This window comes from Poecilia reticulata, linkage group LG13, assembly GCF_000633615.1.
Source record: "Poecilia reticulata strain Guanapo linkage group LG13, Guppy_female_1.0+MT, whole genome shotgun sequence".
NCBI lineage: Eukaryota > Metazoa > Chordata > Actinopteri > Cyprinodontiformes > Poeciliidae > Poecilia > Poecilia reticulata.
Genome location: NC_024343.1, coordinates 33,247,725 through 33,259,359, shown reverse-complemented (window position 1 = coordinate 33,259,359; position 11,635 = coordinate 33,247,725). Strand labels below are relative to the sequence as shown.

General features: G+C 39.7%; 1 protein-coding gene across 1 annotated transcript in view; it reads left to right on the top strand.

Annotated features, from left to right (window-relative positions):
- The first annotated feature begins 4,528 nt into the window (after positions 1–4,528).
- Positions 4,529–11,635, top strand: part of LOC103475317 (von Willebrand factor A domain-containing protein 7-like) — a 9,253-nt gene continuing 2,146 nt past the window's right edge. Inside the window, exons 1-13 of the mRNA XM_017308136.1 lie at positions 4,529–4,726; positions 4,800–4,995; positions 5,242–5,327; positions 5,420–5,513; positions 5,616–5,744; positions 6,302–6,488; positions 6,563–6,732; positions 7,927–8,039; positions 8,722–8,838; positions 10,110–10,283; positions 10,393–10,528; positions 11,249–11,401; positions 11,491–11,583. Of these exons, the coding sequence (XP_017163625.1) occupies positions 4,529–4,726; positions 4,800–4,995; positions 5,242–5,327; positions 5,420–5,513; positions 5,616–5,744; positions 6,302–6,488; positions 6,563–6,732; positions 7,927–8,039; positions 8,722–8,838; positions 10,110–10,283; positions 10,393–10,528; positions 11,249–11,401; positions 11,491–11,583 (1,846 nt within the window). The remainder of the gene's footprint in view (positions 4,727–4,799; positions 4,996–5,241; positions 5,328–5,419; positions 5,514–5,615; positions 5,745–6,301; positions 6,489–6,562; positions 6,733–7,926; positions 8,040–8,721; positions 8,839–10,109; positions 10,284–10,392; positions 10,529–11,248; positions 11,402–11,490; positions 11,584–11,635) is intronic.

Below are 11,635 nucleotides of genomic sequence, written 5' to 3'. Positions count from 1 at the left end.
TTGTTATTATTATTATTATTATTATTATTATTATTATTATTATTATTATTATTATTATTATTATTATTATTTTATTTTGTCGGCTGAGAGGTCCAGAAACCTTCTTCCTTATGGTTCTGACCCAACACAAAGAGTCCGTCAGGAGCCGGTTCTGCTCCCGGTTCAAACCCTCAGGGGATGAACTTTGACCCGATGGATGCCAGGCCTGGTTTCATCTCTAATGTTTCTCTGCTTTCTTGATTTTTCTAAAAATGATCAGATCCGTTCCAACCAGCTGGACTTCCTCATACCGGCGCCGGTTCGCCTTCAGGGTCCGATTATTTACGCTCAGAGTGACGATGAAAACCTGCAGCTCCTGTTTGGATGACGCACAAACTCCTGCATGGCTCAGTCTGCTCCGCTGAACAACCCGCCCAAGGCTCCACGTAACCTTTGACCTTTGACTGGGCTTTATTCTTGAAGGTTTGGTGACGATCCACATCGGTTCTGATCCAGGACGGATCAGTAAATTCAGTTTTACTTTAGGATCCGATTCTAATGGGGAAAATAAATATTCAACACGTTTCCCTTCTTATAAACCAGTTACATTTATTCTGTTACATTTGCTTAAGAAACTGTTTTCAAATAAAAATGTACTTTTAGGAGTATTTTATTTTTTTTTACCACTTTTTACTTTTACTTGAGTAATTTTATTATGAAGTATTTCTACTCTTGAGTAAAATTTCCCATGTTTTAACCAAAATTCAGACACACCTGCAGTTTCTGCTAAAGTTTAATTATTTATATTATTGAAAGAACCTGATTTAGAAAAAATGATGTTGTTAATTATATAATTTATTGTCATTTTGATCCTTAAAATATCAAAACTTAACTTTATATTTTGGTCTGACTGATGATGTAATTTTTAAATACCAAATTATTGATCATTTAGTTTCTCAGTACTTCAGTAAACTTTTTACCAAATACTTTTTTAGTCTTGAGTAATTTCTCGGACGGCTACTTTTTACTTTTACTTGAGTAAAAACATGATGAAGTATTTCTACTCTTAGTTTAGTATCATTCTTGGATGCTCTGCCTCCTCTGCAGTTCACCCAGCTCACCTGCTGGTGGCGCTGTTGGAGGCAGCCCCGTGCCAGGGCAGCTGAAGCTACCATGATAGCTTCAGCTGCCTGAAGCTATCAGGCTTCAGGCAGCTGCTGCCTGAAGCAGATATAAAAGCTAAACACTTTCATGGTTTTGTCTTCAGAAGGTTGTTCCAGGCAGCTGAACGTTGCTTTGGTTTCTCTCTCCTGTCCAGTTTACGTCTTATCCTTTGTCCTAATAAATTATAAATGTTGTAAAGTCTAAACTCATTTCAAGGTTTTTATATAAAAACCTTGATAAAAACATTTTTTATCAAGCCGGGGAACGACCGGCTTGATAAAACGATAAACGGATAAAAGCCGTTTACTATTTTCATGTAATCCAGAAAATCGCAACGTTTGATTTGAAACTAATTGTCATTATTTGGATGTAAAAACGCTGCGTGGCAGGAGGAAGTCAGGGTTGGAGCCCACAGAGTTGCAGTAAATGTGGCTGTGATTTTACACAAAGTGAAGAAACCTGAACAACATTAGGCGAGTTTTCAAACAGTTGTTTGTAAACTTAATGGTAAAAAGTTGATGTTTTTGTTCTGGTTAATCCTAAATGAATTTCTCTTTGGGTCACGGAGCCTCCCGGTCAGCGCTGCAGCAGGTCTGACGTCACTGCAGCTGATTGTGATCAGCTTCTCTGGAAACGTCAGAAAACACGAGAGTTAAAGTTAAACCCAAACCTTAAGAAGAACCGGAACCAGGTGATGGGGTAATGTGTGCACTCAAGCGAAAAATGGTGTTTGACGTGAAGACAGATGAGGAGGAAGATGGAATAAGACAGAAAGCTGAGCAAACACAAAAAACAAGGAAGGAAAACGTCTTAAAATCCCCTTTTCATTGTGACAGGATGAACACAGTGACCTTTTATTGTCCTGCCTCTGCATTCCGGGCGTACCACTCGGCGCACCGCGCACCGCCGCGGTTCCTGCTGCACAGAAACGATCTCTGGGATGAACTTTGTTAACCCGGCACCAAGCGGACGGGCCCAACGGATCCCGACCCGCGCTGCTCACTGCGGCGTTCCGCAGGGCTCCGTTTTCAGCCCCACTGACTTCTATATTCCTGTCGTTGTTTTGCTGATGATGTGTTTTTCCTTCTTCTTCCAAATTAAATATAAAAACTGCGCATTTTGTCTGGATTCAATGATTGAGGGAAACAGCGATAGAGATGAAGCAGATCTTGGTCATGTTAGTAAAATCTCTGGTTAAAAACCTTCAGCTCTGGGAAATCCAGCCTTTCTGTCTGTTTCTTCCAGAAACGTAAATCTGACTCCAGGTTTTAGTTTCTCACCAAAACGTCCCACCAGGTTCCAGTCGGTCCAACATTTAATGTTTATTGTCTACAAATTGCTGTTGTCTCACCTTGGTTTGGTCAAAATAATTACAGCTTAAAGACAAACATATATATGAACTCAGTAAATAATCCATTCTGTTGTCAAAGATGTAAAACAATGTCAGTCTGTCTCCATTCAAACCTGTTGAATTGGAGTTTAACCCCAGAGTCGGTTATTAACACGTTACATTTACCTGGATAATGTTTTTTAAATGTACTTTTAAGAAGTTTTTTTTACTTTTACTTGAGTAATTTTCTTATCAAGTATTTCTTGTCTTACTTCAGAAAAATCTCTGGATTTTCTTCTCACTGAATGAAACAGAAATTAACTGAAAATCCACGAACACGCACACCTGTCTGCTTTTTACTGAAGAATTTGGAAACATTTTATTTTGGGAAATTTTATTTATTTTTGTTACTTATAGAAATTATTGTCATTTTGTTTTCTAAAATACCAAAAAATGTCAACTTAATTTTACATTTTGGCCTGATGATGTAATTCCTAAATACTAAATTATTGACAATTTGATCAAATACTTTACTTGAGTATAATAAATAATATTTGGATACTTTTTCCTCCTCTGGTTTTCACTCAGTCATCACTTCCTGTTTAATTCATTCATAAATGGATCTACTCACTGCAGTGAACATCCTTTAAAACATTTCTCAAACACTGGATGAAACGTCACAGACTTTGACCAAGCATCCGTTAAAAACGGGAGATTTAATTTCCCGAGTTTTAAACTTTAACACTTTTAACAAAATGTAACGTCTTCCAACAGACACCGGAACGACGAGTCTGTCACTGAAAACCATGAATAAATATTTCATCTCCAGGTGATTCCAAAGAAAAGCCTTTTCTCTGAGGTGAACAATGAATGAGGATGTAAAGTGTTTTTGCGCGCCGCGTCACGCGCCTGATGGAGATATAAACGATCAGACGGCGCGTCGGATCCGATCTGCCTCAACGCTGCGACATCCAAAGGTTTGAAGATGCTAAACATTACCTGGCTTTTTTAAAAAAACATTTAGCAAAAAAGAGATTTTTAAATTACATTCTAAGTTTGGTTTTATCTGTTTAATTTTCCTGTAACACTTTAGTTGATTACACTGCAAAAAAAAAAAAACAATCTGATCAAGTTTTTCTGGTCTGGTTTCTGCTGCAAAAAGTAACTTATCAGCAAAATATAGGAGATTTTACAAAGTAAATAATAATTGATATTGATTGATTAGCAGATTAGTTTACTTATAACATGACAAAAATGTATTTATCTGCCAAAAGAACCAGAACTTTTTCACCAATGATCCAGAATCATTGACTCAGAACAAGTTTCTGTCTTGCTGATTTACGGTTCAGTTATTTTTGTCTTAATTAAAGAAACCAGAGCAGAAAACTTGATCAGATTTTGTGTTTTTGCATCAGAAGCATGAAGTTTCTGTGACTGTTGTCTTTGGTGAATAATGACATTTAAAAAGTTGCATTAAAAGTGTCATTATTCACCAAATGACAACATTTAGTCACACCTTCACACACAGTTCTGATCATTTTCCTTAGATTAATTTTCTTTGGAGATTAACTGATAACCTGATTTAACTTTGGCTTCACTTTCATGTTTTCACCAGAGACTCATCAGTTCGGAAACATTAATTCATCATTTGGTTTCCAGCAGCTGTTTGTTTCCTTTACATGTTTGAGAAGCTTTAGAAAATAAAAACGGTTTCCCTTGAAGCCAAAACGATGTTTTAATGTCCAGCAGAATTTTTTCTGAATAATCCAGACTTTAAAGGCACAGAACCATTTCTTTCCAGTGTTTGTAGCTTTATTATGATTAAACATGATTTTTAACGTATTAAACAGAAACGCTGGGTTTATAAGGTGACAATATCCTCCAGATATTTATTAAAAAATACTAAATATAATTTTTTATTAACTGATTGGAGGTTCTTAAAACTGCAGTTTGTAATTTTTAGAAAGAACATTATTTTCCGCATGAAGCTGCCTCCATGTCCTGTTTGCTGCAGCAGCTGGAACAGATAAAGTTTGTGGTCGTTGCAGTTCCACCATGGCAGTCGGAGCCTCTCTGCGCCTTCTGGCTGCGTTGCTTCTCAGCCTCCCAGGCTTTGCTCAGAGCTTCATGCCGAACTCCTTCTTCTTCTGGACGCTGAGTCATCGTGACATCACCGAGATCGCGATTCTGAGGAAAACAGCCGAGGTTTGCCGGGACGTTGCTGCTGCAGGGGGCAGAAGCTTCACTTTGGAGGTGACTGACCTGGAAGTGGTCTTCTGCTGCTCGAACATCCTCAACATGGTCTGAGTTTCACTTTTGCCCCCAGATAACCGACACACTGTCGGTTAACAAAGTGCAAATGGCCTGCTCTGTCCCGCTGCCCGACTTCCCCGTCTCCAGCGAGATGTTCCAAGCTGCGATCAACAGCGTTCACGACAGCAGCGACGCCCTGCTGACACCAGACCCGGCCTTCCACTTCCACAACGAGGCCTTCCTCACCGGCAGGGGTCTCATCACTCAAGGTAGAACTGCAGCACACAGTTAATCAGAGAAATGTGATTAACAGAGATAAGGGTTGGAGATATTTCAGTGTGAGTAATCCGTATTATTCACGGTGTGAAAGAAGCAACGATAAACGCTCATAGTGAGGCAGACAGAACTTCTTCACTGAAACTTAATCCAGTTCGTGACGCCAAATGGCTTCAGGGACGTTGCATCTGTTCTACGCCTTTCCTTTAGTTTTCATGAATCTTTTGTCGATCCTTCAGGATTGTCGGCTCTAAAAGCTTCTGTGAGGGAGCAAAACTTCCAGTCAGCCAGAAACACTCTTGGAAGAATCTGCCACACACTCCAGGTGAGGCTTGGGAACGACAGAATCCTCTGTCTTTGAAACCAAGATACTTTTAACAACATTGTTAATATTTTCATTTGTTTTTCCGTCTTTAGGACTTTTACAGCCACAGTAACTGGGTGGAGTTGGGAAGAGCCGCTCCTTACAGCGCTTTGATCAGGCCAGATCAGCCTCTGGAGAACCTGGCAGGTAAAACGCTGCAGGGAATCTAAAGCAACAGACCTGGAGGTTTAACAACTCTTCTATTAAAGTGAAGAACATGATAAGTAACCAGCATTCTGAATGCATCAGGTCCTGATGTTCCAACCTGTAGGAGCTGTGCTGGACTGAGCTGCAAAGACAACATACTGCCTGCAGTCCTGGAGAACGGACTTCTCACCTCAGGCTACTACAGCGCTGAATCTCCAGCAAAACCTGCAGGTAGAAACTTTAATTCCTCTGGAAAAAACTAACAGATTCTTCTGAACATTTCCAAATATTATGACTGTAAGGGGCATAACTGAGATGTGGAGTGGAAGAAACACACACACACACACACACACAAACATGTTTTCATGAAATATAAGGACACATGACAGAAACAGGACAAATGGGTACACACCCTTCCAAAGCTTCTAGAGGCCAGAGAATCAAATGTTTTTCCATCCACACTTCCAGGAAAACATTCATCTACTGAGATTTTAGTTAGCTATATTTTGGTATCTGATTTTTATGTAACTTATGGGGACATTGTTTTATGTGACTTATGAGGACATTACTCCACCAACCCTGGAACATTTCCAAATATTATGACTGTAAGAGCCGCAATTGAGATGTGGAGTGGAAGAAACACACACAGACACACACCGACATATTTGTCCCATTGTCTGAGTTGACCCTCATTTCCTGCTGGTGGTGATCATTTGACTGATGGTCGCCTCGTTTCACCAGATTCTCCGTAACTCTTACTGATCTGAATTTATGTGTATTTTCTAAAGGCAAGTGCAGCCACGGTGGTATCTATGACCAGACGAGCAGAACCGAGCCAACCGGCGGTATCAACAAGGACACAGACTCATCTTCTCACGGGCACCTGCACCGAAAAGCGGCGGACCTGGCCGTGGACGCCACAGTGGACCTGTTGGAGGACATTAGAGTCGCTATCGGAGACAGAACATTCCTGAGGTAGGAAACGCAGCGAAGTCTGCTGTGTCCCAGCGTCCACATATGAAACCTGATTGGTTCCTGTGTCCCCACAGACTGATGGACATCTCACAAGCACCTGCGCTGGTTTTTGTGGTGGACACCACGGGTAGTATGGGTTATGACATAAATTATGTCAAAACAGTCACTGCTACAATCATAGATGAAAGAAGAGGAACACCGATTGAGCCCTTCGAATACATTTTGGTCCCTTTCAATGATCCAGGTATCCAACCAGCAGAGGAAAAATTACAGTTTTAATTTATTCCCAGGTTTGCATTCAAGTCTCCCCTCTATTTCTGATAATAATGTGGATGGCTGCAATCAACAGTCAGATGATTAGATAGTTCACACACCTGCTATAAACTTGTTGCATCTCTGATAGTCTTGTTTACATTATGCTATATGCCTGAATCATCTACTGGTAATAAGAGCAACAAAAGATAGAATGCACTGGATTAAATATGGAATACATGCAATCATATTCATGACACCCTTTATTAAATCAATTTATCTTAGGTGTAATTCAAATAGCTTGAAACTAAATTATGTTTTTAGGTATTGGTGAGTGAACCAGTACTGGGCTGATTCTGAGCCTTCATAACCTTTCAATTGGATTAGTTTCCTTTAACTTATATGTTGTTGTGAAAATAATGTTTGTTTCATCCACACAAATTAACAAACTCCAGTCCTGGAGGGCCGGCGTGCTGCAACTTTTAGATGAGCCTCTGCTGCACCACACCTGAATAGAATTATTAGGTCATTAGCAAGGCGCAGTAGCCATGTAGCTTGATGTAGAACCATTTCACTAGATCAAACGTTGAGAAGTTTTAATTATTGTTACCAAACGTTATGAAGCCAAAAACATTCAGAAACATTTAGGGCCAACCACAAGAATCAACTTATTTAAAGTTAAAACTCAGTTTCACACTAACACAAAGACGCTAGCATAAATGTTTGGTTGATGATGTTTGATAGGGTTGATATCAAGCTAATGTTCTGTTAGCAGCTCCACGAGTCTTTTTGATAAACATTGCATTACCAAGAGACATGAAAGCAAACCTTTAGCTTTGCTTTTTCTATTCTCCCTCATTCTTTTCTCTGTCTCTGTCTGTTTTGGGACATTGATTTGCAAATTTATCTTCTATCGGTGATTTGGAGGTTTGGACGCGATTGGTACATTGCACGGCAGTTCAGATCACCGGCCACTAGGGGGACCCCAAGAGCAATTCATTTTTTATTTTGGCCCGCATAAAGGATGATTTCTACCTGATTAAAAATATATTATTGTTTAAAAAAATCACAATTTTATAATGAAATTTTGTGTTTCTGTTAATATAATCACAGAAATTACTTTAAAAAATATTTTTTTAAAAATCAGCTTCATTTTGGAGAGTTCACAGTTCTACCTCCTCTGCAGAATATGGTCCAGTGACGAGAACAACTGATGCAGCTGAAATGAAGACCAAGATAAACAGCCTGACTCCTAATGGAGGTGGAGACTTACCGGAGATGAGCATGTCTGGACTGAGAGTGAGTCAACACGGGATTTTAACAGCCTCCATCAAAAGCATCTCCAAAAACCCAACTGCACATGTATCCAAAACGTTTCCACTCAGCCAAACAGTGAAGTTCTCGGTTTGCCGGTCTGTCTGGGTTCTGACCCGTGAGGTCTGGATCACGATCGGACCAACGAGATTTGATCCACTAACATTTCAGTGGATCAAATCTCTGATACTTGCGATAATTAATCTTAGCAAGAACTCGTTAGAAAGTAATTGAATTATTGAGATCTTTCCTAAATAAGAGAATCTTGTCGAAGGCAGGAGAAGTTCTGGAAAATGAAACAGACTGAAGGGAAAACAGTGAATGTAAAAAAATTTTTTCACAGAAACTGATTTTGAAAAGTTTAAATTTTTTTTGTTTAATTTTTTTGGTACTTATATGAATTATTGACATTTTTGTCTTTAAAATACCAAAGTTTTCATTTATACTTTGGTCCATCTGATAATTTTATATTTCTTAAATAATAATAATAGATAACTGTATAATGTTTAAGTATTAATGATAATTGAATCAGTTACTCATAAGAAAAGTGATTTTTCTCACTTTTCTCATTGTTACTCAAATAAAAGTAAGCTGAATTTGTGCTACTGGAGGGTAAAATTTCGGTCTCTACATGTCCTGTAAATAATGATTCTTGTCTTTCTGACAGCTTGCCCTGACAGAAGCTCCTCCTTCTTCCTTTATTTTTTTGTTCACTGATGCTCCCGCCAAAGACGCGACTCTGAAAAATGCTGTGACTGCTCTGATAGAGACCACAAAGTCTAAGGTAAAATACAGATGAATCCACACATTAAGATTCAATGGCAGGCAACAGATGAGGCCTAATGGCCAGTAGGAACTTTAATTGCATTATTTTCCAGTTTTCCAGTTCCTACAACTCATTTAAGATAATTAAACAACAACAATAATGTTATACTTATGTGGATTTGTTATTTAAGTTTCATTGAAATATAAACCAAATTGGCATAATTATCAAAACTACTTAATACAGAAAATTTGTAGATTTTTTTGTCCGTATCACCCAGCTCTACCTGAACCTGTTCAGGTATTAGCTGCTGTTGCTAACCGTTACATAGCAACAGCAGCTAATACCTGGCAGTGAGGCTTTAATGTCTCAGTGGAGGAGCTTTGACCCACTCTGGTTTGCAGAACTGATTTAATTCAAACACATTTTTTTTAGCATGTTTGACATCATTCCACAGAATCTTAATCAGAGTTTAAACTTTGACTAGGACCCTAATCAACATCAGTTGAGGTGTGAATGCTAAGCTAACTCTGGTCCTCCAAACCTCAGTCTGGGTTCTGTTGAAGTGAACTCTGGTTTGATTTGAATGCCAAGCGGACCGGAGACCGCTCCAAAAGCAAGAAGTGGACTGCAGCAGAGGGCATTCTGGGTAAAAATAAACAAAACAAATGTGCTAGCCAAGCGTCAGCGGGAGAAATGTCTCCTGGTTTTTAGCCAAAGACTAAAGAGAAATCATCCAAACGCTAAAATCTGATGCCTCCATCTTGTTTCCATCTGGTGAAGAAGGAAGTTGCTCTCAGTGTCTTCAGAGGTTTTTGTATCGTTTCCTTTAGTGGTTCTTGGTGCAGCGCCCCCACAGGCCAGGAGGGGAACAGGTTGGTTTGACTCAGAGCAGAGAGAAAGAACCACAGCAGCTGGAGGTGGAGCAGATGTTCTGGTCCCAATAGAACCCAGTCGACTGGACTATCAGGAGGGAAACATCCTAAATTTTTCCCATCAGATGTATTGAGACACTCACTTTCCAGAAAGGTCCATTTTGTCCCAAAAGTGTTGAGAATCATCAGGATGCATGTTTGTCAGTTTCAGATCGGGTTGTTCGGGGTCAACAGTGACGCCTGCAGACATTGAGATGTTGTTCCAGGAAAGTCTTAGAAATTGTTCTATAATCCAGACTGATAGACCTCAGTTTGAGATCAGGAAGTGATTTGTTTGTTTCCTTCTTTCTGCTTCGCTTTGTTGAAAATGCACACATTATTTATGGCTGGTGTTTATTAATCCTTCTTTTCTTCCAGGTGTTTCCTATCCTGACCAATGTTTTTGCCAGACGTCGCAGAAGAGCTGTAGTTCCTTCCAACCAGCTGTATCTGGATCTGGCCCAGGCATCTGGAGGTCTGGCCATTGAAATCAGCAAGTCCCAGATTTCTGTGGCAACTACTGTTATAAAGCCTTTATCAGTCGGAGCTGTGGTGAGACTCTGAGTCTGAACCTTGGATATGGAGGAACCAACAAGTCTCCATGTCGTTTGCTGCTTTGTTTTTCATCGGCGCAGCAGGTTTCCTTCCCGTTCTCCTCCAGGTCACCGTTCTCCAGGCGGTGGTGGATCCCGGCACGCCGAGAAATTTTACCTTCCTCGTTGACACGACTCTGAGCTACATCCTGATTTACATCACCGGAGACTCATCTCTCACCTTCACTCTAACAAGCTCAACAGGTTCAGTTCAATACCATCTGCTTTTGACCGAGTACGGCTCCATCTGTTGGTGGCCTGTTGTAATAACACAAAGTGTTACCAAGTGTTTTATCTTTATCTGAAGGGATGTGCATCTCTGGCAGAGCTGGGTAGTAACTGGATACATTTACTTGGAAAAATGTACTTTTAGGAGTATTTAGGGTTTTTACTGCGCTGTGCTTTTTACTTTTTCTTTCTATTCTTCAGTGAAATTTCTGGATTTTCTTCCCACTGAATGAAAAACAAACGTGTTTCAACCAAAAATCCACCAGACAGACTCAGACCTGCAGTTTCAATAAAGTTTTTATTGAAAGAAACTGATTCAGAAAAATGTTTGCCTGATTTTGTCGTTTTGTAATTATATTTATATGAGTCCTTTTGGTCTTTAAGACACCAAAAACTTAACTTTATATTCTGGTACTGATTATGTAATTCTTAAATATTAGATGATTGATTAATTAATTATAGTTACTCAGGACTTGAGTAAACATTTTCCCAATACTTTTAACTTTCATGAAAATTCCTTCATGTTCAGGTGACATCAGTCTCCAGGCCTTCTAACAAGATGTTACCAAAATATCTTAGCACACTTGAAATAAAACACACCTAAATTACAACTAACTTTTTTAGGCAGTTCTGACTTATTCACTTCTTCTGCTTATATGAGCAGCTACATTTGTTGACATTTATTGTAACTTGCAGGAGTTTCTCAGCGCTCCAGTGAGTCCAGAGGCTCCCTGGGATTGATTTCTACAGCAGGAACCCTGTGGGTGTTAAGCCTGAACCCTGAGATCCAGGCAGGACAGTGGGCGATCACCATCAAGTCCAGCACCGCCTACACAGTCAAGGTCACAGGTGAAGAAATAAAGGTCTGCTAAGAGGCTTTAAATCTTTATTTTTTTCCCAATGTGAGATTTTTTTTTCTTTTTGTGTGAATGCATTAGGTCGAAGTTCCTTGAACTTTGTCTACAACCTCGTTGAGCCACAAGAGGGCACCAACGGCAGCGTCATTCCCATGGCAGGACGTCCCTCCACAGGTCAGAACCCAAAATATCAGACATTAACGCTCCTGAAGCGACTCGGTCTCTG